The sequence below is a fragment of the Phaenicophaeus curvirostris genome, chromosome 5 (genome assembly GCF_032191515.1).
Source record: "Phaenicophaeus curvirostris isolate KB17595 chromosome 5, BPBGC_Pcur_1.0, whole genome shotgun sequence".
In the NCBI taxonomy this organism is placed as follows: Eukaryota; Metazoa; Chordata; class Aves; order Cuculiformes; family Cuculidae; genus Phaenicophaeus; species Phaenicophaeus curvirostris.
This window is the reverse complement of record NC_091396.1, coordinates 57,622,264-57,649,664: the sequence shown is the minus strand read 5'-3', so window position 1 is coordinate 57,649,664 and position 27,401 is coordinate 57,622,264. Positions and strand designations below refer to the sequence as shown.

At 37.5% G+C, this 27,401-nt stretch overlaps 1 protein-coding gene across 2 annotated transcripts in view; it reads right to left on the bottom strand.

Moving 5' to 3' along the window:
* The window catches only part of TECPR2 (tectonin beta-propeller repeat containing 2), a 39,603-nt gene that overhangs the window by 6,147 nt on the left and 6,055 nt on the right, over window positions 1-27,401 (bottom strand). For both annotated transcript variants that reach the window (XM_069858829.1, XM_069858830.1), the window contains exons 6-17: window positions 26,086-26,398; window positions 25,191-25,323; window positions 23,364-23,834; window positions 21,753-22,747; window positions 19,993-20,176; window positions 18,184-18,357; window positions 15,862-16,042; window positions 14,265-14,406; window positions 12,576-12,816; window positions 11,657-11,746; window positions 10,597-10,830; window positions 6,845-6,993 (exon numbers count right to left, since the gene is read on the bottom strand). In XM_069858829.1, coding sequence (XP_069714930.1) covers window positions 6,845-6,993; window positions 10,597-10,830; window positions 11,657-11,746; window positions 12,576-12,816; window positions 14,265-14,406; window positions 15,862-16,042; window positions 18,184-18,357; window positions 19,993-20,176; window positions 21,753-22,747; window positions 23,364-23,834; window positions 25,191-25,323; window positions 26,086-26,398 — 3,307 coding nt within the window. The remainder of the gene's footprint in view (window positions 1-6,844; window positions 6,994-10,596; window positions 10,831-11,656; window positions 11,747-12,575; window positions 12,817-14,264; window positions 14,407-15,861; window positions 16,043-18,183; window positions 18,358-19,992; window positions 20,177-21,752; window positions 22,748-23,363; window positions 23,835-25,190; window positions 25,324-26,085; window positions 26,399-27,401) is intronic.

Here is a 27,401-nt window from a genome sequence, read left to right as displayed (position 1 = left end):
TTAGTCACTGCAGAACCCAAAGCACAATGGTTCTATTTCCTTGTCACAGAGGAAAGGAAAAACACACACAGGCATCAGAACATTTTCCACATCGCTTTTCAGGAGCCCAGAGTCTATGCATCAGCACCTCCACTATCTCTGTCCTGCTGCAAATATCCAGGATGAGGAAGACTAAACATTCACGGTCTCTCCAAGCCCAATCTTTCCCACAACAGGTTCGTGACTACAAGCAGCACAAAGGTTCTCCTTACTTTTCAAAAGCAAATCATTTAACACCTCCAACTGGTCCAGGCTAGGCTGTAAGAAGGTCACACCAGAGATGCTTGCTAAAATAAAAGCATCTTTTTTTCCTCTGCAGAGAAGTTCAAGGCAATATAAAAGAACAGGAATAATTATGAATCTATGTTTAGTCTTTCTGGAAGAGACATGCTCTTCAGTAATGCTGCCATTGAAATGTCAGAAAAAGATTATCATTTATTGCCTTAAGAACTGGAGCACTATTTTCCTCGAAAGCTCTGGAACAACAACACGACCCTTTCCTCAACTTTCTGCCTTGAGACAGACAGGAGACTTAGTTGGATATCTCCAGTCTACAGGTACCACAACTGGGAAGAAAAGTCAAAGACGCAGAGTCAATTCCTTGACTTCTCCTTTGTTGACTCAAAATATTTTATTCCGAGGGTTCTTCTCACAGAAACACAAGAAAGACTACCATGTATGGCATCAAATCCTAGAAGAGGTCATACGAACTTCTGCAACCCTTCACCAAGATAAAGCTCAACAGAATCAAAAAATACTTAAAAAATATTAAGTACAACTATTTCTTCCAAGCAATTAAAAGAATAATGAAAATATTAATGCAATCACTTTAAAGACCATACAAACTACAGGCCTACTCAGGTTTGTCCAGCTGCCTTCTGGGCACACTGTTACAGCTAAGATGAACTGTACTGTAGAAGATGAGCTGTCTCTAAGTACCCCTACAGATGTTTTTTAATAACATGCTGAAAAACTGAACTATTATGACAGGAATGACTACGTGCAACAACTTTCCCATGACACAGAACATAATTTAGCATGAGGTAATAAAAACCTTGTATAAGCAAGGTTCTGAGTAACCAAGGCATTTTTTTCTTTCTCTCTTTTTTTTTTTTTTTTTTAAATGGTTGGACTCGATGATCTGATGGGTCTTTTCCAACCTGGTGATTCTATGATTCTATGAATGTTAAATATATTCCCTAACTTCTCTGGAAAAAAAATTAAATACATAATTCTGTGTTAACTAATCAAACTATGGCTACATTAGAAGGGTGCAGATGTGAGGATATTTCTAGTACTGAAAAAACAGAAGTATGAAAATGGAAGGCTTTCCTTCCCACAATTTTTGTTTTCAGTGTAAGCCAGTGTTGTCAAAGAACAAACAGACCACCTTGACATCATATTCCAAAAGGAAACAGAAGGATCATCTACGCAGTTTTCTGGGTGTATCGTGTTTTGTGCCCTTTTTGTGACCTGAAGCTTCTGGTGCTGATAATAATTGCTATCTAATGTGACGGGCTACACATACACTTTACTGAACGCAGTGACAGCAAAGCCTCAAAACAAATATGTAAAGGCTAAAACACCAAAGCAGAAAAATACAGTGAAACACAGTCAGAGCAATTTTCTTAACTAGCAACAAAAAGGAAGGTAACAAGCACTAAGCTGAGCAATGGAATCAGCATGATGCAACTTTAGTAAAAATGCTGAAATTGCACTTTTTCAGTATCTGATGTACCTTTTATGTAACTTAACATTTTCTTAAGAAAGGCATGTGTGTGAAGAATAGCACACATTTGAACTTAAACATTATAGCATTCTACATTAGCTAAACAAAGTAACACTGCTACAGGAGCTTTGATCTCCTATACATATTTGCAACCCACCTCCACACAGCTATTATAACTACTGCCAAATAGTTTCTCTTTACTTCACCTTGAAAAATGCACTCCCCCAGGAAAATCCTCTCCTCATTAACGTCTGCAGGATGCCTCACATGGGTAAGGACACATGGAACAACAGAACACCTAGTCTGCTCTATAGATAACCAGGAGGCTTAATGAGTGTACTACCTCTCCAGCCTAAGCAGAATTGATCTAATGAAAGATACTTCCTCGGTACCTCGTCTTAGCACTCCAAAACAGAACTCACAGAACTCAAAAGATATCTGTGCAACAGCCAGGTCACGCCAGCAAGCCTGTGCTAGTGAAAACAATCAGATTTGAAAAGAACAGTCATTTTGATTACATCTCAGAAAGAACTGAGTTTTCTGTGGCAAGTGCTTTCCAAAGTAGCACAGATGAGTCTGAAGTAGAAGTTATGAAGTGTTTTCCAACAGAAAAATCCCTCCCCCTCTAAATATCCAATCCTTGAAGATCAGTCCAAACAAACACTTCCTAGATTTCAGCTTTGTTTCCAAGAAAGATCTAATAGCAAAATCTGGTCTTGAGTAGCGCTCACCCCTTTCTCTCAAAAATACCACTTAACACATTACTGGCCTTAGTAATAATAGAAACCTCACTGAAAAATGCAGGGGCAAGGCACATAGCAGAGGAAGGAGGTCTCCAGACTTGCATTAAGAGCTCTGTAAGGCAAGCAGTTTTATTTGAAGAGAGGAAAGGAAGTGAAGATCATGACAACCATTTCTAACAAGTCCTCACTCATAAGGCACAACCAACCTCCTTACACTGAACGTCAATTAAATAAAAAATCGAAGGTATTGAAAAGAAATTAAATCTAGCGTGTACTAATTTTGCAGAATTACAAAGACATTTCCTAGATTTCAATCTGCATTTTTAACTACCATTTCCTTCGTAGTTTTAACAATTTTTGAATGACAGTGAAGGTATAAACAGCCTTAATTTTGCGCGTGTATGCGTGCACATATGTATGTGTGTGAAAAATAGTCAAATTTCTTACTGATCTAGGAGGAGCTATCTTCTTTTACCTATGATATCAAGCTTAAAATATAGAGGTACAATGACTAGGTTGTTTATGGGAAGAGCAGTAAATCAAAAGTTTCTCTAACTTGAAATGTACATTCCGTGAGAGGTTATTTTATGGTAAATTAAGTTAACGAGTACGTTTCTGCTGAGACACTAGGAACTACAAAGGGTCAACCAAAGCTTTATACACTAGCCAAATAGCAAACATCTCCTTAAATAAACCCCTTCTACTCCATAGTTTGGACAAGCTATGCAAATATTTAAACAAACCTCTCCATTTAATATAATTGCTTTTCAATCCATATGAAATTCAGTTACAAAAGAGCAAAGACTATCAATTAAGCAAATGACAATTAATAAAATGTTTCATCTATTTTTAGAGCAAGATTGACTGTTTACAAGCAATAGATAATTGGTCACTAACTACAAATGCTTTTCCTGATCTTTGTTTCCTCTAATCCTCTTAAATAAAGTTCCGCTTATCTGATAGATCCCTTAATGTAAATCTGAGAAAGTGGTTCTTTAGGTCAGTTTTTATGCTCAGTAGTACTTGTAGGAAGCGAGCATTTCTCAAAGTCAGAATTTTTCTCTGCATCTTTTCCAGAAGGTGCCAAAAAATGAAGTTGAAATGTTGAAAGAATTCTTTTTAAGCAAGTATTTAACTACTAAGGAAGCTTTAAAAACAACTTGATGATTTTCAACTTTTGATCAACTTCTACTCCATAACCCAAACTTGTAATAATGACTATATTAATTTCATGTTTGATTTTTCATTATTATTTCTCTACAGTATCTACATAAATAATATTATATTTCTTGTTCATTTTTAAAAAATAAATTTAATGTATATTGAGGCACCCTAGAGCAGATAGTAGCTTTACCCTGTATATTAACAAATAGAATGAAAGCCACTTTGTATTTCCTGGACTGAAATAATTTAATCAAAGAATTTTGATCAGCTTTGTCAATGTCCTTAAAGCAGCTTCCAAAAATCTGCTTAACTACAGGATTATTTTTACTTCTAAGACTGCAGAACAGCATGGATGAAGCACAGAAGACATATACATATAAACTACTACTGCTCAACATACCGTAAGGATGTTATCAACCACTTCTGAAGTGCTGGATAAAATAGAGGGGGAGCAGAGAATATAAAATGTTATTTTTCATCTCTAGAGATACTGCAGTAAGGAGTTACAAACGGGAGAGTAACAAATGAGCATGGCTTCAGTCTAGATGAAAAAAAAACCATACAACATAACAGCACAAAGACTGAACATAAATTATATTCACTGATTTTCACGAGTAAAATCTGATCAAAACTACTGCCTCTGAATACCTTTGTGAAGTTGTGCAAAGATGGATGCTGTGTGATCGCAGCACTGCTATCAAGAAGTGATACCATAAGTGCAGTCTGGAGCTGCTCATGAGTCATGAGATCTGGGATATTGCAAGTCATATTGGCTCTGACATTTACTAGGGAATTAAATATCCATAGTTGGTTTTAAATTACATTATTTGAGAATGCTTCAGTACTTAAATCAAGTGAAAGGCCATTTTGATTTTCTTCCTCAAACAGAAAATGGCTGAATTGTTCACAAATACTTCTTAGTTTCTGCTGTTCTGAGAACAAAGTCATGCAGTATGAACTGTACCAAAGTCAATTAAGGCACAGATAACAGTAAGGTGCAGCTAATAAGCAAATATTTTTCACGGAGTAGCCCACTTTTCAGTCAACAACTATTATATTCATTATCCAAATGCTAACCTAGCATTTGGAAATAATTGTAAAGTTCATGTATTTTCTTATTCTGCGGTAAGGCTTTGTAAAAGCATGAATGGCTGCTCCTTTGGTACTTTAATGACTTGGTTTAATGTGCTGGAATTGTTTCAAAACAAGCATGTTTTCATCTTCTCTGCACGTGGTGTTTGAATTTTTCTCTCTTCATATTGACTCATTAAATTTACCATGTCAGGTGTTGGCAACATAACAGGAAAGAGAATGACACCACTCTGGATATCAGGTTATGATTTTGGGAGGTAACATCACCCAGCTTCCTTGATAACCTAACAGGAAATAATGTGATTTTCAACCTTATCCAGTAAAAGACTTTATATAGAAAGAAGTCATTGCTAAATAACGAGCCGTGGCACACATCAATTTCTGGTAAACACCTTTACAATGAGTACTTTAGTCTACCTCAGTGGAGGAGTGGAGAGTGCACACTAGTACAGACAAAACAGTATCAGTGTAGAGAAACAGTTTTTCTGGCTATTTTCCTGGATGGACAAATCTCTGGTCAGAAATATTATACAAGTTTAATTTCCTGTCTCCTGTCGAACAGAGTTGAAGTGAAACATATCCTGGAATGTGCAAGTCCCTCCTTTTTAAGAATACCGCCCCCGTGAAAGCCATGAAAGACATCATTACTGATATTCTCAGTTCTCTCTTCCTTCTGCCTCACCTCTGTTAAAGGAAAAATTTGTCTCTCGGATGACATCAGAAAGGCTCACCTGTAGCACACAAAGAATGAGCACTGTAACCTAGGCCTTGTTGCAAGTGATACTACCACCTATTTATCAGCCTGTTCTGCAAAACAGCGCGTGGTTTCTCCAGGTCTGACTGACTCATTCCCAAGACTGGAGAACAAGTCTAACCAGTGCTGCGCTATCCAATAGGATGCAACTCTGCAGTTTCATTTCCCCACTTCTCTGTCTTTCCTTGCTGCTATACCCTGTGATTCAGAGAAAGAGACAGTAATTGGCAGAGGAGAGATAAGCAGAACTAAAAGAGAATGATGTAAAAACCAAATAAACTATTGCAACTCCACTGCCAGAGATTTACTTTTATTTCTTAATATGCCCTTTCAAAAGTACCACACATTTCAAAATCTTCAAGGGAAAATCTGTAACGTTATAAAATGTAAAGCAAGTATGCAAACACAGCCAGTGCTGCTGCGCTAGATCAGCAGATTTTGTGCCAAGGAGCAAAGAATGAAATCAGTAGTCAGAGGTTAGCTACATTACAGCAGTATCAACCCACGACACAGAAATTGCAAATTAAACTACAAAATGGGTGTAAAGAATTAGAAGAGCAAATAGCAAGCACTGAGGCTTAATGACAGATTAAAAAGAAACCAGACACCAGAGAAACATGTTTTGTTTATCCTCTATACTCAGAAAAGATGCTCACAAGGTACTTCAGGAGGCTTCTTTCCACTCTGATCCTCCCAGCTTGTACACAGAAGGTATACAATTTTTGCCCATTCTGGGAACTAGGGCTGCAATTCCACTGCACGCTCACTAACCACTGGATGATAAGGGAAGTCCCTAAATCCAGGCACATCACCTGGCAAGCATGCCAGACTCACAAGGGCGAGGATTAAGGAAAGGGGAGGCAGACACTTCAGCACCGCGTCAGATGAGCAGAGCCTTCCCACACCCCCGTGTTGTTTGCCAGTCCAGCCTCTTGGCTGGTATAGAGCAGGTGTTCAGTATACTACTACATGCCTATAAAGCTGCTGTGTTGCAAGAAAGGGGAATTTTCATTAAAGATAGAATGAAAACAAAACTTTCCACTTCTGAAAAAAAGTATTAAAGTTATTTGTAAAGAAGAGATGAAATTGAGATGACTTACAGTGATAAGGCAGCATATTCGGAGTATGTTATATAGACTCGGATTTTTTTATCTTTACTTTTTTTGAGAGAGAAATCCTGTAGAATTCAAATATGTGGAACAAATTTTTAAGCTATCCATTTAAAAGCTGGCTCTACTGTTTTCCATGAGCATTAAAATTATTCTCTCTCAAATGCAAGGAGCTAAACCACTGGGTTACAAAGAATTGTAATCAACACCTTACCTGTATAGGTGGCTCAATCATTATCCACGCAGGAAGCATCAAACTTGGGTTAAGAGGTTGGGTTCCTACACGGAAATAAATGCCACCACTGGTGTCACAAGCCCAAACATGCTGATTTCCACAGGTCAAGCTGATCAGCTTTACAGTACCTAACAAAAAATGACTATTAGCAACCTGGCATTTCTCTTTCAAATTCAGGTATTAATGAGAACTTTTATTTAGAATCGATTGTATTAAAATAGCTTTAAACATAGTCATATAAAAATGATTAAAAGTTAATACAACTTATGGGAGATAAACACTACTGAATACAATGAATAAAACTAACAGGTAGTTATGTGAGCTATCTACCTTTCAAATCTAAAAATAAATGTTTTAGTCATAGGACACTGCAACTTCTAAAGCACACTAAAAATATGCTATTCAATATCTGAAATCAAGCAGGGAAACATTCTGTAACAAATGTCATCACTGCCTAGACAAACTTTCACATGACCTAACGTGAACTTTTCTCTTTAGCTGGCCATGCCTGCAGAGTTTTCAAAGGTGTTGATCTGCTAATACATTCAGCAAAGAACATTTCTAATGCTGCCAGCACTTTGAAAATATAAGAGCACGTGGATTACACTTTTCAGTGTCAACATACCAGTGTCACATTTGTAAATAAAGGAGCTGATTTCCAAATGGATTTAAATTCAACAGTGTACATATTTATTACACCTCTCTCAATAGTGCAACAGTATTTTAACCACATGTAAGTCAGCACAATAAAAACAAACCTGCCAAATAAGTACACTTGGAATTCTGAGTGGTGGGTTTTTTGTTTAGCATACCCAATCGCACCCATCAATCTTGCTATTATAAGTTTGCACAGACAGTGGAGAAGCATATTTGATATTTTAGACTATAAAGTACAGCTAGTTAACTGTAATATATGTAACATTTGCTTTCATTTCCTCCCAGTGTTGGGACAATGCAATGCTAACTAAAGGAAAATATGCTGTACAGAAAGAGGGAACCAATCAGTACAGATATACTACAGAAGGAATGCTCTGGTCAGACTCCAAACTAAAGGCTCTAAAAATAGGCCTCACTGGTTGACTAAACATGCCAGTGCTGCTTGGGATACCCCTTTCTTGGTAACAGTTCACTCTTCAGTGATGCGAAATATGGCGACAAATCCTTGTAAAGTGCAACATATACAGCATTCCTAGAAGAGGGGGGTGCAATTTCATCCCAGAGAGTACAAGACTGAAGCATTTCATTCTGCAGCAGGCAATATTCCCTGTCATTAAGGCTTGCTGGGGGAAAGAACAGGGAACAACAGGACCACACAGCTTTATCTTTTAGTTATCTGTAATAGTAAACAGTTCTTCTCATTAACCAAAATAACCTAACTTTTTGAATCACAGGAAACCAAATTAATTCACTTCACCCCAAGATTTCCTTTAATTGTGAAGCTTGATATTAAAAAAAATGACAAAACTATACACAAAAACTTCTCTGCTTGAGATAAGAACATGTAGAACATCTTTCTGTTGCAGGCAGACACTTGACATCCAGCTACAAAGTAAAAATCTTACTTGAAACTTCATTATTCCTTCTAACAAAGTTAAGACTGGAAGTAACGGCTTTGTCACATGTCATCTCAGCTGTTGAAATGTTCTGATCCAAACAAGCATCAGCACACACAAACATGGAATCACATATCACCTACTCAGCATAGCTGATATTATTTATGTCTACAGTACAATCTGAGATTCAAAAATGCAGCCCTTAAGGAAATGTTTTGGGGTTTCTCCTTCCTTCCACTTACTGTTTTCATCTTCGAAGGTCACGCTAACTGCATTCATCTACTGTTTAGAGAAAGTAGCATGATTCAGAGGCATTGTTTATTGTTAAAACCTAAAGGTCATTCTACTGCGTTTAGAAATCTTGATACAAATAGCAGAAACCTAATCAAAATAGTTCACTAGCTATGACTCCCTATACATAGTGTAAAGGCAAGAGGAAGGTAGTACCAATATAATATTAATATTTCAACATTAATGCTGGCAACCCCCATTACTTCCATACAGAATTCTGATTGCACATTACAGCAACTTGCTCCCTCTACCCCACCTCAAATTACTGTTTCAATGTTTCAGGAGTAAACTTAAATACACAATTGAACAATAACAACAGTTCTCCAATTTTTTCAACCCCATTAAAGCAAATAAAGGCTCTGATATTATAAGCACGGATATGCACTGTCTTGTCAGCAGTGATCTACCATACGCATTTAATTGGAGGAAAAATGCCTAAAACATTTTCACACTGAGGTGTGACAGGTAAAGTGGAGTGTTTGAAGTATTTCCTGACCCCAGATTTCTGCGAGAACATCACAGTGTTGCAAAGCAAACAGGAACAGTTGAATGTAGAGGCTGAACTTCTGAACTAAAGAAGTTCATGAGCCAGGTACCACAGTCAGCTAGCAGCAATCACACTGCATTCCTTCATGAATGCTTTGAGGTTTTCAGACAATAGCAACAAGTTATTTATTACTTCAGTAAAACAGTTATTATCTGAACTGCTGGAAAGCATTGGTATCACCAGAAAAGTTTCAAACTCCGGTAAGCAACACAAAAAGAGCGTGGGTAAACCAATTCTGTAGGTCAGAGAAGGTAAAAGGCAACAAGCAGTGCTTAAACTATGGTACAATTAGTGACGTGGAACCAATTCATCAGGTTGTGAAAACCTGGTGTATAACTGGAAAACGAATTAGTTTTCAAAGATGCACTTAAAAAGGTTTCCATGAAGGATTACAAAGCGTATACGAAAATTGCACTTGAGGCTTAAAATCTGACAGCTGTGTCTACTTTTTTCCCAACCCTGATGTTAAAATTGCCTGTTCTCAGATCAGGCACGAACACTGACATTTAAAATGGAAAAACTGCAAAACAGTTGAATCATTTTTAAAATGGTACAAGAATGGTGCACAGCCTCAGTTTCTTTTAGTTTCTCTTGAAACAGAAGTGCAGGATAGCGTGAAGGTAAGACTGTTCCAACAGTCAGACTATGAAAGAAATAAATCTAATAGGAATATTGCTGATGAAGCTGACAAATGACCGATTACCCCAGAGCCAAACCAGGCGGATATTTTAACCATCAAAACATGGTCAACAACCTTGGTCTTATGCTTAACCAAATAAAAAAAGACGTAGTTAATCAGCACCATGTTCTTAACATTATGCTGATTCGTTAGATTGGTATAAACCTCAACAGAGAAGTGTTATCAGCTGCATCACTTACAGATGATACGACTCACAGAGCATAGTTTCTCTTTGCAAGAATTGTAATGAAGCTTTGACCACTATGTTATGAACATGTTTAACCACAGAATCAAGGGTCTTGTGTACAGAACTGCCCAGGACCACACCATTAGTTACCCTGCAGCACAAGAACTAGGCTAGTTGAAGGCACCAGTACCCCAGCACAGCCCTGTGTCAGGCCAAGTTGTCTCAGAGTGATTAACTAGTGCATACATGAACAAAATATCTCACAAACAGTAACTATGCCATCTCCAGGAAAAGGCTAAATGAAACATTCTCTGAAAGCCATAGCCATTCCTGATGTTTTCCAGTCCTCTGCAGTGAGGTCCACTACTGTAAGGTAATACTCCATATCAGTAACTCAAAAGAGCCTTCTGAAGGAAGATACTGACTGTCAGCTAAGAGAGTTAAGAGGTAGTCTGCTTAATAAAAACATCATACCTAGTTGAGAGAGATCCAGTTTTGTCCAATGCATCCCTGTTGGACAGCTGGATGACAGCGTTCGGATAAATACCTGCCCAAGATTATCCAAACCCCAAATGGCATCCTGGCAGGCAGAGTAGTGCACCATCTCAGCATCTGGGGGCAGCTGCACTGTTGAAGGACGAAAGTGAGGGTTCTGATCGCTGAGGCAAAACAGATCCTTGCTGCTTTGGCACAGCCACAGGAAGCTTCCTAGGGAAAGAACATTTCTGTTATTAAAATAATTTCTATGCCACTCTGAGAAAGTTTATGCATCCGCTTCTTCGGGAAAAATGATCACTACACTGGAAGACAACACCAAATCATCTTGGCTATATTCATAGGGTAAGATTTTTAAGGTATAAATACACATCCAAAGCTCTCATATTTAGGCATCTAAATACTCCCTTTCCCAAATTAAGTAGTAAGTGATCTCATTTGAAGAAACTGATGAAGAAGAGACATACATAATCATACAGTACCTCTTCCCTTGATTCTTTTCCTTATTCTTGATAAATGCCTTTGAAAAACAGCATTCTTTTTCAGCTCTAAATCGCGTACTTTTGTCAATAAAGCAAATGTACTTAAGTAACACAACTGCTAATTATTGTAACTAGCAGTCGAATTCCTTATCATGGGCACATTTACCAATAAAATGTGCAATTTTGCTGCAGTATCTGCACTTACAGGAGAAGTACTTGGGTAGTACAGGCATTCCAGCAAAGCAAGCTCCAAGATTTCGTGTTACAAATTCTGTCAATTCATGCTGTGGCAATTTAAGTTACTGCTCATAAAGGACTACCTATTTCTCTGTTGAATATCACTCTACACCAGAGGTGGTACAGTGAATGACAGGCTTTTTTTCATCTCCAGTAGTTTTACAGACATATTTCCACCTTACTTCAAATATTTTATATCCTTACCTACAGAAAAGGCACTCAAAGACTGAAGTAGTTCAGGATATTTGATTACTTACAGGATCAGTTCCACTCTATTCGAAGATCAGATTATTATACACCTGTACTGTTGTTTCACTAACCTTCTTTAGTTGAAGCTGCGGAAGCCAACACAAAAATCCATTTTGTGGCAGAAGCAGTACCACGAGGCACAATATTATTCCAGTAAGTGCCTTGAAAGAAAGAGAAGAGTGGTATTAGTATGAAACTTCATTTTCTATTAAAATTTGTTATTAATTAACATGTAACCACTTTAAAGAAATTCTATTGCAACCAATGATTAAATATCATCTCGACAAGATCTTGTATGTAAATCTTTCAAGAAACTGTTGTGGGGGAGAAAACCTCCTCCTGACACACACGTACACGTATGTACACACACACATACAAAATACAGAAAAAAGAGAAGGGAGAAGATTAAGAGTCTTCAACAGGAGACCAATTTAGTGATGAGGTTGAACAGACAGTGTTCTATGTTTATTCTTAGCGTTTATCTCATCAGAGAAATGTATTAAATCAAAATTTTATTTTAATATCTCAAGAAAAATAAAGCATCTCTTCTATTACCACTGTAAAACCTTAACACTACTGCTTTGTATAGTCACCGATAGTTAGCCAGACTCCATTGTGCTAGACACAACAGGTACAATAGCTTAAGATTGCCTTCTCATCCCAGAGGGGAGACACATGTAGGTATTGAAACAATTAAAATGCACAGTTCACTTGGGGACAGAAGAGTTTTCCACAAAACATATTACACTTTAAAGCGGAAATTATTTAAGACTAAATGTTAAAGAATCATTTAATTTAATTTTTAAACATGGAATTGGTTGTTAAAGTTGCCCTGACTAACCATGGATAATAATTTTAGCGGTGACACATTGTAATAAGTTATTTTTTAAGTTAAGAAAAATAAATACTGAAAGAAAAAAAGAAGAAATAAAAACAAATACTTACTTTATAAAGTAAGTAAGAAAGTATTGCAAGTAAAAGAACACCAACCTATTAAGTTTCCCTTTGCCACATGGAATTCATTTTTGCCTGAAGAGATCCAGACTCCACTGCTATTAACTCCAAGGAGGCTGGGTTGACACTGAAGCTGCTGTGACCAAAAAGCCATTCGAAGTTTATCGGCCACCTTCTCCACAGGTGCCTGAGCTGCTGTTGCCACTGTTTGAGTAGCCTGGATTATCGTCTGGAACAGGCTGCACTGGTCAAACACTACATAATCAGTGATGCTTACCTGGGGGGAAAGAAGTGTTCTTAATAATTAGTTAAGCTTTTGAGTGAACTGCAGGATCATTCATCAGAAGTTTTTTTTTTTGTCTGCATGCTTTATCGATAGGAAATCTACCACAAGTTTAGAAACTTTCACAGGGCAGGAAGGAAAAAGTAAAACCTGTACATTTTGAGTAAGTACGGGTCTTGGTAATAAATGAGATCCAATATTAAACATCAGCTTACAACTCCCTCCTACCCAACAATCCACTTTGAATTCTGCATTTTAAGCAAGCCCTTTGTTTTGGGACAACTCTTCCCTCACCCTAAAAACATACTGAACTCTGCAAACTAAGAGGTGAACTTTCAGTTTCCCAATGGAAGAGAGAAACTTGCATAGTGTAGCCTTCCCTGGAGGTGTTTAAGGCATGGGTAGATGAGGTGCTAAGGGGGCATGGTTTAGTGTTTGATAGGAATGGTTGGACTCGATGATCCGGTGGGTTTCTTCCAACCTGGTGAGTCTATTCTATGATTCTATGAATTTAAATCATATCGCAAAAACCTGTAAGAAATGCACCTTTACAACAAGCTCACAGGCATTTTCATTTACAAGGCACGAGAAGGTCTAAACAAGGAATTGTCCAAGTTCTGCCATGGACAACTAGGTTGAGATATTCCTAGAAAGGAGGGAAATGCTTAACAGCACAAAAAGAAGAGTGGTTTTCCAGTAACTTCAAAGCCAAGTTACTCATAATGCTGATATGCAACAAGAGATTATTTATGCACATAAACTGGAATTCTTCTAACTTAGGCAGACATAGACAAACAAATTTTCTGTGTAACTTTTTTTGTACCCTCTTCTCCACCATAACTATCTCTGAGGAAAATATGAAAAGCTGGGAAAAACAAAGAGTCAGGAATTCTAAATCAACACCAATAAATACTTGCAGTCACTGAGCTGGTTTTACCCACATGATCTGCAACTGAAGCAAGCAGCCCCACATGGTTTGAAGAAACCTCTACTGAACAGGAAATTCACAATAAAAGCATTTTTGTAAGGTTACTTATTATTTAATTTCATTTAGCTAAGAAAAAGGATGGGTAGTACAAGACAAGAGTCTTCATTTCAGCAGCCAGACCTGAATGCTCTGCCCAACAGCGCGTCCCATTGCCACTGCTAAGATACCAAGCTACACGCACTACTGACATGACTCGCTAGAGCATTTCTTATGTTCTTGAAAACTGCTGTGATGTTCTGGAGAACCACAGGATGGGGGTTTTCCCCTTTTTTAGAGCAGACAAGAAAAGAGATTTTCAGCCATAGCCACACTGTGGTTTTAATACATCAAATAAAGAGTGCTATGGTATATCAAATAATTCATCGAATTTTATCTTGGAATCTCATGGGAAAACAATACAGATGATAAACCCAAAGTAAAGACTAAACTGAGAGCAAAATAAAAAAATGCCTACTTGCCACCAATGGTTATCATCTCCTTGTGGTTTCTTTGACACTATACCAGTTCTGAACCACAGATTTCCATGGATATCCAAAGCCCATAGTGTCTGTTGGTCTCCCAGGGTTATGCACACTGGCTCCAAAGCTTGCATTTCACTGTAAATGCAAATAAGTAAAAAAACCCAAAAACCTTACTTCAAGTTCATGCTTACTGTATTTTAAGGAAGCTGTTACAATGCTAATGGCAGTTCAAAACTATCAAACTCAATGTGGCCAAGTGCAAAAACACATTTGATTTAAAATTTTCAGTTATTCACTAATTCAACTGTTATTAGTTTGCACAAGTAAAAAACATTCATCAACAAAATAATCACTCCTTCAAAGATTACAAGAGATTTGAAAGTTGTATATAAAACTAAGCAAAAACCTACTTTGCTCAGTAAATAAAAAATACAGAGCTGTGCGTTCCTTAAGTTTTTGATAAAGCAGCTTCATAAATTTATCTCCTATAAATTCCTTGACCTATTCTGAGAACAATACTAGCAGTTTGGGGACCACAAATAGAAAACTCAACCTAACTACACGGCAAAGATACATGTTTAGGACTACTAAGTTTCCTGTATAAGTAAACAATTTTCAAGCTCAGAAAGCCAACAGGATCAGGTGATCATATCAGACATGCAGACAGTAGCCAACAATACTATTTGTTGCAGAGAACCTTTCTTAAGCATTTAAGAACAAATACGAATTGCTTTTTGCAATTTTAATACAAAGCCCAAGAACATTAAGTGTATCTAAGGCACGGGTCAAACATATCTTTTCATTAAATAAACTAACTGAAGTACAAGCACAGTTCAGCTTTGATCAAGACACTGAATATTTCCTTTGACTTTTCAAAGAGCCAAATACCAGGTTGGGAGGTAACACAAGTTAAAGCTTCACAACAGGATATTCAGTATAAGATAAAAATCACATGAAGACAAGAACAGGAATGTCTTCCTAAACTTGCTTCAGGCCGACATCACAAGAGAGACTACATTCTCGATTCTCAAAGTCAGCAGTAAACACTCAGTGCTTTTAACTTCATCACAAACTACCAAGAGCACAGGATCAACTACAGAGCTAAATACCAGTTACTCAGAATATTTATAAAAATCTGTGACTGGGAAGTGGAAAAGTATTATCTGGCCACATGGCTGATGAAGAAAATGCTGAGATTTAATCTCAGAAAAAACTCACTCAAATATCTGGAGACCTTATTAAAGCCATTAGGGCATAGATAGAAGAGACAGTATTTAATAAAAAAAAATCATACTGAGAGACATTATAAAGATACTTTTAAAATTTATCTCACTTTCTTAAACTTACATTAACTGTGTTACCACTTCTATTTACAGCAACTTCTTTCATTACGCAGCAGTCATTCATCAGACAGAAAAACACCCATTACCCTGAATACGCCTGGACAAAGACTAAAGGACACACACACAGATATATGTATACACACAAGTTCCAGTAACACTATTTTTTGAAATATCAAGGAGTTCGAGTACTGAAAACAATTTTTTATTTCATTCCATTTATGATGCTGTCCCACCACAGTGTCAGTACCTGACAATATCGCTCTTCCACTGCTCTCCTTCAGGACAAAAGCTGTGTACTCCCTCCCGGTAGAGCAGGGCCCGCTGTTCAGTCAGTGCCCACACAACATTATTTCTGGATGTAACCTGTGACAGTGGATAAGGGCAGTCAACCTTTACTGCTCGGGCACAAGGACGATCCACACTTAGGCCTAGAAATCAAAAAAAGGAGGATTGCTTTCACAAACCTTGTCTTTTCTTTTAGTTGCAAAAGAGATAAAGCTACTCAACAAAAGAAAATGAAAGGCGAATATCCTTGACATATTAACACTATTCATTTGATCACCATTTCCTTGATTGACCGTTCTTTCTATAAACTTTTCAATCAGTTCCTCTAATACTGCTGAACTTGTATTTCGAGAAATAAAACACTGTATAACTTTCAATATGCTGCAGAGTGCACAAGTCCTGTCTTGTCATTTCTGTTCCTTTCCTCCCCCCAGCGTCAATATTGGGAACTTCCATTTGTAAAACCAGTATTAGACTCGACAGAATCATCAAAGAAAAAGGCAGTAATGGAAGAACTTTTGCCCAAAACATGCCATGGAGCGAGGCAACCTGATCTGAATAGTGGGGGCAGAGCAATTACAAAAGGACATGCCACAGTGTGTACCAATTAAAGAAGGAGAAAAGTTCTGGTAGATTTACAGGTAGTTTGCACACATTTATACACATAATCCAGAGGAACTTGTCTTCTTCATAATTACATTGAAGCTTGATTTGCACAGCTGCACATGAAATGCCTTAAAAGACGTAGCTTTTACTTAAATCTTCTCGTGCTGACAAAGCAAGCGTGAACAGACTCATCTGTATGACATTCTAAAATAACAAGAATGCTAATTTCCAAACCTCTGAGCACACACTTCTGTTACAGAAGTTAGACAGGACAGCAGAGAAATAACTATCACAACTTCACATTAGCAAGATAGATAGAGTGAGAATTTATTTTTGGCCTCAAATTTAGAAACCTAAGAACAGCAGAATGCAAGCTCATGTAATCAAACTAACCCCTCACAAGTGGGAAAAATAAATATTGATTCAAACTTCCACAGAGCCCTGTGTGATTGGCACCAGAAGCCCACTCTTCATCACCACTAGCCATGATTGTTGGCAATACGCATGTGACTTTAGGCAGGTAATTTGATTTCTCTGTAGCTACTAAACTCAATTAAACAAATTTAAAAGTACATCTTCATTGAAACAACATTGTGCGTTTTCTTAATCATGAAGAATTTCTACGTTGTGCTACAGCAAGTAAATCTAAAAGAGAAATTAGGAGAGTACCAGAACTAAATGGAAGAATTCTGATAGCCACTCTCAAATATTGTCCTGCTTTAGTGTGTCCGTTTCTCTCATACCCAGCCCTCCTCTTACTTCTCCAGTAATTCCTTCATCATGTTATTTGCAATTTTTCCTTACTAAATCAGGCCTCTGCAAAAAGCCTGTATGCTTAAGAGTCCTTGAAACTCTTCTCCTTTAAGTCTAAAACTTGGAGCTCCATTCTGTGTGTGACACGTTACAAATACATCCTCTTCTATTCACTGAAGCAGATAAAACTAAGGCCAGAACTTCAAAGTCGCCACGGCACTGTCCCTTTTTCTGATTCTTGCCTGACTCACATGCAGTGAGAAGGCAGCTGTGAAGAATGGTGCTCGACAGCCTCCTCCTTTCCTTCACTGGCTTTGTTTTCTCTATCACATAAAATACATACCACTTGTCTATACTTCCACTTAAGATGCTCTGTCTCAGAATACCTTCCTTTCATTATCAAGTGGAAAGTCTTACCTTCAACAGATCTGTGCTTTTCAAAACAAATAGCTTCTACTTTCCCCTCTTCTGACCCCCATACCCTAATTCCTTCTGAACAGCCACACACCATCTCACCACTTTTCAAAGTGCTTCTTGAAATTTTGTCAAAATCCTTAAAGCACAAATAAAAAACCACTTAAAGCTCAGCTGTTTCAGTGCACCATACCGTTTTCCAGGTGACAATGTTATTTCAACACTTTCTGCAACCCTTCTCCATTTATCTATCCGACATCCTTCCCATACCATAAATTTCTATACTGTACATACTCCACTCAGCACAAAAAAAAAGCGGCCATGAACTGGTTTTTCCTGCCTCCTAATTACATGGGATCTTACAACTGTTTCCAACCACTTATCAAGATAAAAAGGCTACCCTATGTCCTGGCTGTGGATAAAAGTTTAAAACAAATTGTGATGATTCCACCTACTTCAGCTCTAAACTCAGCCAGCACAAATCCAAACAGCCTGCAATTAATTCAGGTACCTGTTTGCAGATATAGATCTCCATTTGTTCTGATAATCCAGGCAGTGTCATCACTTAAAGCCACAAATACAGCCTGAGGTAAAGCCTCATACCAGTGGCGTTTTCCTTTTATAGTTACTTTTCCACAAGCAAATGCTTTGTTGGTCTTCTGTTCAATCTTCCAGAGAAGAGCCCCTGAGTGAGGAGTTAAGAGAGAAGACAACACCAGTTAGCAAGTACTACAGCAGAGACAGCCGACTTGTCCTCCCTACACCCTAACTAATGGGAGGTGAAAGGCAAACCAGTAGCATTAAACAAAAATGCAAGATTTAATAACACTTATTTTTTTAAAAAAAGCAAGACCAGAACACATGCCAGCTTCTCCAGGAATTGCTGATATGTATTCACCATGAGAGTATATGTGATTTTTAAATGTTCAGTTGTACACTGAAAGCTAACAAAATAAGTTCCATGTCAGAGCCAAATAAGCCTACTTTTCAAAGACTCAGGTATATTGTTTGCTTCTGTACGTGTGTGGTACACCCTCAGTGCATAAAGCAAAAGGGGTTAATTGTAGCACTTTCATCTTTCACAAGCACTAGTAGTATTAATAAGGTAAACCATACTTGCACAGGCAACTGTGGATGCTAGAAATTTGTTTAGATTAAATGAAAAACTGTGTGAGTTCCTGAAACTGAGGGATAACAAACATTGGGAAACCACCTTTTGACCAGGAAATCTCTGAGCCACCAACAACTGTAGTCTGAAGCTACCAAGGGCAAACATCATATGTGCCAGCCCATTTCTTTTCACTTTTCTGCAAGTATCTGCAACCTTGTGATCACTCTTAAGAACAAGACACCGGGCTGGATGAACCTGTGATCTCACATAGTACAGCCACTCTCAATTTTTTTTGGCCATAACAAAGCTCAGCTACAGATGAAACATAACACCTCCCTTAGAAGAGGTGGCAAACCTTCCCCTAGAGAGGGGAGGGAAGACTGACATGTCTTTTTAGAGATGACAGGGGAAGAAAAGCAGTGTCAAGGCAGGAGACTAAGTTAAGAAAGTATCTGAGAAACTTGTATTTTCACACCCGTGCTGGAACAATCTGGAAGTCCAAAAGTGAAGCAAGTTTGTAACCAAAACCCACTTAATTTCAGTCCAACATAATCCTCATTCTCAACCATCTAGAACAAACTCACATGCAAATGCACCAAAAAAATAAAGTTTTCTTTTCTTTAGTAATAAATAAAAATCAACAACAAAAAACACATACAAGAGCAATTCTCAATTTATAACAAAAAACCCCATCTAAATCAGGGATTCATAAATAGTTCTGTAATAAACCCCAACATTTTGAATAGACAAAGACCTCTTCATTCATCTCCGCCTACAACTGAACTGCTACTTCTCAAGCGCACTTTAAGCAGGCAGCCACATGTTGAGAACTTCCAAAAAAGCAATGTGAACCTGTTAGAAAGACAGCCACTTAAACCAGAACATGGCATGCAGAGGAGTGAAGATGCAGTCGTATAACCCAATATGGCATTTATTTATTTTTTAAAGAAAAAAAACCAAACAGTACTTTTACTGGAAACAAGTCCCTGACAACCAAGTCTCTACAAGTCCTGCATTAAAAGCAATTAAATAAAGTGCCTACATGGAAATTCCATATACACTGAACTGTATTTGTGATCTTGGCAATAGCACTTTTCATCTGATTAAATAATAGCCATTATTAAAAAAAAAAAAAAGAGAGAGCAAAGAAAACGTGCTAATCTATACAAGTTTTATATTTAGGAGACAGTGAAGCAGCTGGCGACCAACCTGAGGGGGAAACTGCCACCTGCTGGACATTATCCTCAAACTTCTGCCACCGCAGCCCAGCCGAGGGAAGAGCGCTGCAGTAGAGGCTGCCTCGATAGTCCAGGCACCAAATATACTTTTCTGAGACAACCAGGCTCAGGATGCCATAACCAGGGCCAGAGTATCCCATCCAGCTCTCTGCAAACTAAACACTGTAGAGTCAGCATCAGGAGTCTTTGAACTGCACAAGAACATGGTTATATAAAGCACAGCAGCTCCCATATTTTGATTAAAACTAGTTAAACTTAAGTACTCTAGTCAATTAAATTTGCCACATGTAAGATAAAACTACATCTGCCCATGTTCTCTAAGACAGTATGTACTGTGAAATATGACTGCTAGAACAAAAAACCCCAAACCTTCCACAGTCACCTACCTCCAAAAAGCGGAAAACCTTCTATTATTAACTAAAGAACACAAAATAAATGGCCAAAGCACTAAGTAATACAGAAAACCATACCGTCTGTCTGCAGTCCAGGGAATTATTTGTCTATGAAGTGACAAGCAAAGGGAACAAAATAGGTAGAGTGCAGAGACAGCCAAATATCCAACTCTGATGCTCTCTGCGTGGTACAGGAGCAATGCATTGCAGAAATTTAGTGTACAGACGGCTATCTTAAATGCTGACAGCTTAGACGGGCAGAATCCAAGCACTACAAACAGGACCTATAATATAAGCACCTTTGCTAAACATTCCAAAGTGTAAGAATATTACCTGAAAGGGAAAGTCTATGCTTTGGGCTGCAATTCATAGAATCATAGAATCACTAGGTTGGAAAAGACCTTTGATCAACTCCAACTGTACCTGTCCATCACTAAATCGTATCTCCCAAGCACCTCATCTACCCGCTTTTCAACCACCTCCTCAGCTGTTCCAGTGCTTGCTAACCCTTTCTGTGAAGAAATTTTTCCTAATGTCCAATCTAAACTTCCCCTGATGCAGCCTAAGTTGTTCCTAAACAGGACATCATCAACTTATAACTCAACCTTTATCAACAAATATTTGGTTGATATCAATACAAAGTTGTTCTAAATTTAAAATGAAACAAAATCAACCTAGAAGACTTCTGCTAAAACTCAAGTGATTTTGGAGATACTGGAGATTTTGCAGATTTTACAATTCATTTTAGTACTCTCTTTCTGTAGTCCATGTGAGAATTACTATTTCTGGAATAAAATAACAATGAAGGCAAGAGGGATAATAGAAAAACAAAAACATCAACATTATTAATAGTACTAACTGCTGTCTAAGACACAAAGAAACACCAATCCTTGTTCTGAGTATTACAGGTAAAATTATCCTTAACTATGGTCCAGCCATGTGAGATAATCAGTATTAATTCCCTATGAAGTCAGTCGAAGTTAGTGAGAGCATCATGCAGAATTTGGGCTACTGGAGACTCAAAACAAGGAGCAGTCTTTGAGCATGACTTGGTTTTACTGTCCAGTCTTTAATGGATGTGCTTATGACAGCATTTTTTGTGAGCTGGGAATGATACAGCCACTGTAGTTTCTTCCATTGTAAGCACACATCAACCATTCTGAAGTCACATTTCACATGAAATACAACACATATTGCTGTTTAGCTTTATGCTTTACTTGCTGACTTGTACCAAGTGAGAAAAAAATTGCTTTCCTAGAGAGGTAAAAAATAGTAATCACATTAATGTTCCCTTTGATATGTTACAATTATGTATTTTAACTAAACTCAAAACATATACCTGATCAGATTTTAACAGCACCGCTTCATCTAGGCTCATCTTGGTCACGTCCTGGGAACCAAGCCCAGCACCAACTTCAGGCATGCTGGTCTCCGAGGACGAATACGGCAATCCATGTCCATAAATATCCTCTTCATCACTGGAAGCAGATTTTTCAGCCTTACTTTCATGAGTGTCTGTTACCCATTTAGCAGAGCTAGTACTAAATTTAGCTTTGACTGCACTTTCAAAATTCCATCCCGAAATGGAAGTATTATCTGAATAACCATCATTAGGAATATCAAAGTGGAGCACAGAAGGATCTGACAGAGCACTGTACATTAGAGACTGTTGCTGTTGATCTTTCCTACCAGTCTCATCCCTTTCCTTTTGTGTCAGTGATGTCTGAACATCAAGTACACTGCCACATTCCACAAACATTTGGTCTGAAAGGCCTGGCTCTTCAAAAGATTTTTCAGTATCCTCCAGCTTCAGTTCACCTAAGTTTTCATCTATTTTACACAATGTAGGAAAATCCTGCTCCTCCTCTTGGCTCAGCTTTTCCAGACAGCATTCATTGCTCGCAGAAACCACGCTATTGTTACATTCACCATCAACACTGCCTGTCAGGTCTTCTGTGGGGATTAAAGGAGAGACAGATGTCGAAGTATCTACAATAGTTGAAGTACCCATGCCACTGTCACTGTTTGGAAGTTTCTGCAAATCAACCATATCTCCATTTTCTTCATTAATTAGTACAGTTGCAGACTCTGGAGACTGTAGGACACTAAAAGTTTCTGAACCATTATCTTCTTGCAAGATCGTATGGGACTCCGCATTGAACACGCTTTCCTGATCTGGAGATCCAGTACTCAAGCGATCAATGCTGCCACTCATTAGGCTGGAAGTGATGGAAAAGGAGTCTGCATTCAATGAATGTGGACTATCACCAGAAAGCTGACGTTCATAAATTGGTGTACCTTCCAGAGAGCTGTGGTTTTTCCTGGTCCCGCTTTCTGTTCTCACAAAGAAAAAAAAAGAGGGCAAAATTTTCATAAAATCTATTAAATTTTCATGCAAATTAAGAAATCAAAATATTTTTATCATTGGAGGAAGAACAGAGTTAAATCTAAACTTTAAAATACTCATTTTTTTTCAATTTCAACACTAAATCATCCATATAAAGCCAAAAAAGTCGTAACAGCAAAACATTTTAAAATTGTAACATCAACATAGTAAACAATTAAAATAGTCAAGTACTCACACTATTTTAATAAACTCAAAAGCATGACCAAGAAATACACTATCAAATATTCTAAACAGGATTAATAGATATTACACAATTCCAACAGAAAACAGGAAGGAAAGTCTGCTGTATGCTACCATTTACTCATACACTAGAGCCTCAGCATGTTTACTTAAAGCAAAACAAAGTTCAAGGAATAAAACAGAGATCTAAAAATACTTAATTTATCACTTTCAAAACAGGCTTACATCTTAAGCTTAAATGACTCACCACAACCACTTGAGTATCTCAAAAGCACGACAACACAGCATAAACAAGGCAAGTCACACACGTGAAACTTCAGAAGTGACACGTTCTAATAATGGGAGACGTTCTCCTAGACTTACCTTGTTTCTTCTTTTTTTTCTTTTTTACTTTAATTGGCTTTACAATGAGTTCTTGATCAAAATCTTCAGAGCTGATTGTGCTGAACCGTTGTGAAGAAAGCTGACCTTCTCTCTGAGCTTCTGAAAGCTGGTCTGTATACATCATAAAGCTTGAGCCACTGTCCACAGAATTTACTGAACTGCTCCTGCTTCTTGATTCACTTATTACAGAGCAGCCCCTTCTTCTTGTTTCACTGCTCAAGTCTCCAACTCTATCAAAACTTTTCTCTGATAGCGTTGAATTTTCCAGATCATCTTTCACTAATGAATAAGAGTCATTTCTATCACCAATAACTGAAGGGGAGGTAAATATATTTTTATCCGTTTCCAATGAAGGGCTAGATGATGCAGATGCAACAACTGATAATGGGGTCAGCAATTTAGGACTCGTATCTGTTAAAGGATTCGGCAATTTTGAATTAACATCTGAAACTGACCAAAATAAAAATAAAAGTATAAATACTAATGCATCAAGCAAGTAGGGTCATAGCTCTTGGAAAGTACCGAAAGAAAAGCAGCTTTATGCAATGGAAGCATATTCTATCCAAGTTCACAATATTTCAAATATATATGCACACACAACAATGTAAACTTCACATAAGTAAATCTATATGAAATAATTTTAGTAAAATCAGTCCCTCAATGCCTATATCAAATTTCTATTTGCAACATTCTGAATTCATGTTTATATATGAAGAATGATACAAGTCATTCCCTTGGAAGACTCAACTGTATCACACACCAAAGTGCCACCCTGTTTCTTCAACGTCTTCACTCAAACATCCAGTATCTTGAAAAAAATCAAGGAAGATTTACCACATAAACTACTGCAGAAATAAGAAGAAAATACACTTCAAGAAGTCTCCTTTCAAACTATACCTGGAAGTTAAGATTGAAGTAATAAACACGCCTCAAAAGTCAGTGTGTAAAGAACGGTTTAAATGACTAAGGCTATCACTAATCTGCGATGATTAGAGAGCTAAGTTCTCTAGCATTCAGTGAGACTTCGTAGCATATTTATTAGTATTTTGCTAATATAAAGCTAAGATGTAGTATTTTAAATGCATAAGTAGTCCAGTGAGTGCAATATGCTGCATAACGGTACAGTCTTTATAACTGAGAAATCGGCCAACACCATCATAAGGATGTATTATTAATCCCTTTTAGAGGGTTCTAGTAATATAGATGCTGTAACTGAGAACAACAAAAAAGAAAATAAACTCTCAAATTATTTTTGGAATTTTAGTCAGTATTCTTCGGGGGTTTTGCCAGTTCTTTGTTCACCATTGCTGTGAAGGCTGAGATTTCCTCTTGAATGTCTGTGAGGGTGACAGGTGGCACAGAATCAACATATTCCAGTATCTCCAACTCAGACAATTGAAATTCATCAGTAAAGAGATAAAACCATGATCAGGAATCCAGATTGCTTCAGCATCATGGTTTAGAATAAAATCTCAAATGCAGAGATTGGAGATGCCTGGCTAGAAGAACACTGATCCACTCAAAAAAAAACCCCAAACCTATAAGTAATTTCTTAATGCCACCACTCACACTGCAGCCAAAACAGAAGCTCAGATGAGCAGATAAAGCAGATCTCTAAATATCTGTAGACACTGAGAAGTAACTCGACTGAACTTGGTAGTTTCTCTGCAATAACCTGAAGGTCTTTAGGGGAAGGTTAGTTTGTTTTGGGCTGTTGGTTTCTTTGTTTGTTTTAAATTAATTTAAATATTAAAATGGCACCACATTCCATGAGGTACCCATTAAAGTTTGTCAGTCTATACAAACCTATTGAAGAAAGTCCTTCAGGCCTACTTGAAATTCGTATTATGTCTCTATCTCCCTTTAAGAGAAAAATCTCATTGTTGGTACAGGATACAGACACGATATCACCACATCCTTCCAAGCCACCAATCAAAGCCTACAAAGAGTCAACACAAAGAAATAATTGGCATCAGATTAATACACTGTTTGGACAAGATCGTGCTCTTAACAAAAGTGTTCACTGAAACCTAATCAACACATATAGCTACAGAATAAAAATTTTATCTAATTGAGAAGACAGGAAATAGTAAAAAGAAACAGGAAGGCACTCTTTAATCATGATGCAGCTCATTTTTATATTATTTTTAAGCCCACAGATCTATTCTTTTTCTCTGTCCAAACTAGCAGCAATAATAAGTTAAACAATATACAATCTGGTGGCAGAAAAGAGCCACAATACAAACATTTAATACCATTTAGACAAAATGATACTAGCTTGCACTTGCTTTCATGCGCACTTTTAAGAAGGCAAAATAGTCAACAGCTCCCTCTGTACCAAATAAAAACGTAATACTGTTTTTTTGCAGACCCCAACAGTATTAGAAGGAAAAGAATAAATCATTGTAGGCACATTTCACAAGCCTAAAACTTCTTTTTGCATTAATTGCTAGATTTTATATTTATGTATGCTTTGCTATATCAGAACAGGTCATGATGTTAACACCTGGACTGAAAGTTTTGAACAGATTTCATTTTTTTATATATAATATACCAAGATAGTTTGTGAGTATATCACCGCAATGTCAACTTGAAGAGGGAGAGAATAAAGTCATCTTTGTTAGGTTTAAATACGGATTTAATTCATAGAATGAATGAAAACAAGTAAGAAACAAAATATGCACCCATGAGATTCATCTACCTGGTTCACAGTGTCTAGTAAGTAGATGCTGTATTCATTCCAGGTCAGCACCCATCCTTCTCGGAAAAAGCACGAGACAAGCCCAAGGTGTTTCTCTGGGGAGCTGTAACTTCCTCTGTCAGGTGGTTCCAAACGAGGATACAGTTCAAAAGTTTTTATTCCTCCAACAAATACATCTTTCAATATGAATGTGGCCTGAACAGTTCCATGAACATCAGACTTCCAGAGACGAAGCCCAGGTCTTGCAGCAAATAGTGTCAGGTCACTCTGTTTACACAGGCCAGGTATAAAACATGCTCCAAATTTGCCACTGCTAAAAAGCAAAAGAACAATTTATTTTAAAAGCTACATATTCAACTTAAGAACAATTTTTAAAAGTAATGGCACAAATTTACAGCTGCAAATAATAAAAAATAAAAGGCTTTGATTAAAGTATTCAGTCAAATATCCAACATACGTATTTGGCTACATTACAAGAAGAACAGTGCTTCCAAATAACAATAGTTTTCCCTCAGCTTTAGATGTCAGACACTACATCTACCAGGCAAGTTAAATTACTGCTCCTAATAGGCTGCATAGCTTTAATGGTGCGCTTTGTCCATCTCAGAAAGAGCCCCTATGCATTCATACTTCCCCCACAATTAATAAAAAACAAGCAAAACGCTACAAATAATGCTAAGAAACTGACAACCTCTACTTTCAAGGACCAAGTAGACCTCAATGGTTAAAATCTTCATCTCTCATATACAAAACCGCCATTACTACCATTCAAGAAAACCTCTCCTGCATAAAATGGTCCTTGGTATTCTTCTAACTAATCATATCCCTGAAAGACCCATTATAAACTTTCTTTGGAGTGTCAATTTCCTCTGCTTCCAGATACAGCCCTCATGCTGTTCTAAGACTGGGTTCCCTCTTCCTTCATATCTGAGAGGGCTTACACAACAGATGTCAGAAAGTCATACCAGAAGTTCCTAGCCTTCCAGTCAACTTTAAGTGCTTGCTATACATTTTCCCTTTCAATTCACTTTGGTATATAGGGAAAACTGAGATGCTGAGTCGCTTTACACATCAGACATCGCATCATCCATTAGATGGGCCCGACTGCAAACCTTGCTCACACCAAGTCCCAGTAAACCAAGAGGGATTGCAGAGGAACTCTGGCAGTGATTTCAATTTAAACAATAAGAAAAAAATCTTAAATATTTTTGCATAATAGTGCCCTAAAAACATGATTGTGACATATTTACAACCGTGCACTTTCTAAATAGGCAGAAATGTCATTTCATGTTTGAGCACACATAGCTACCATAACT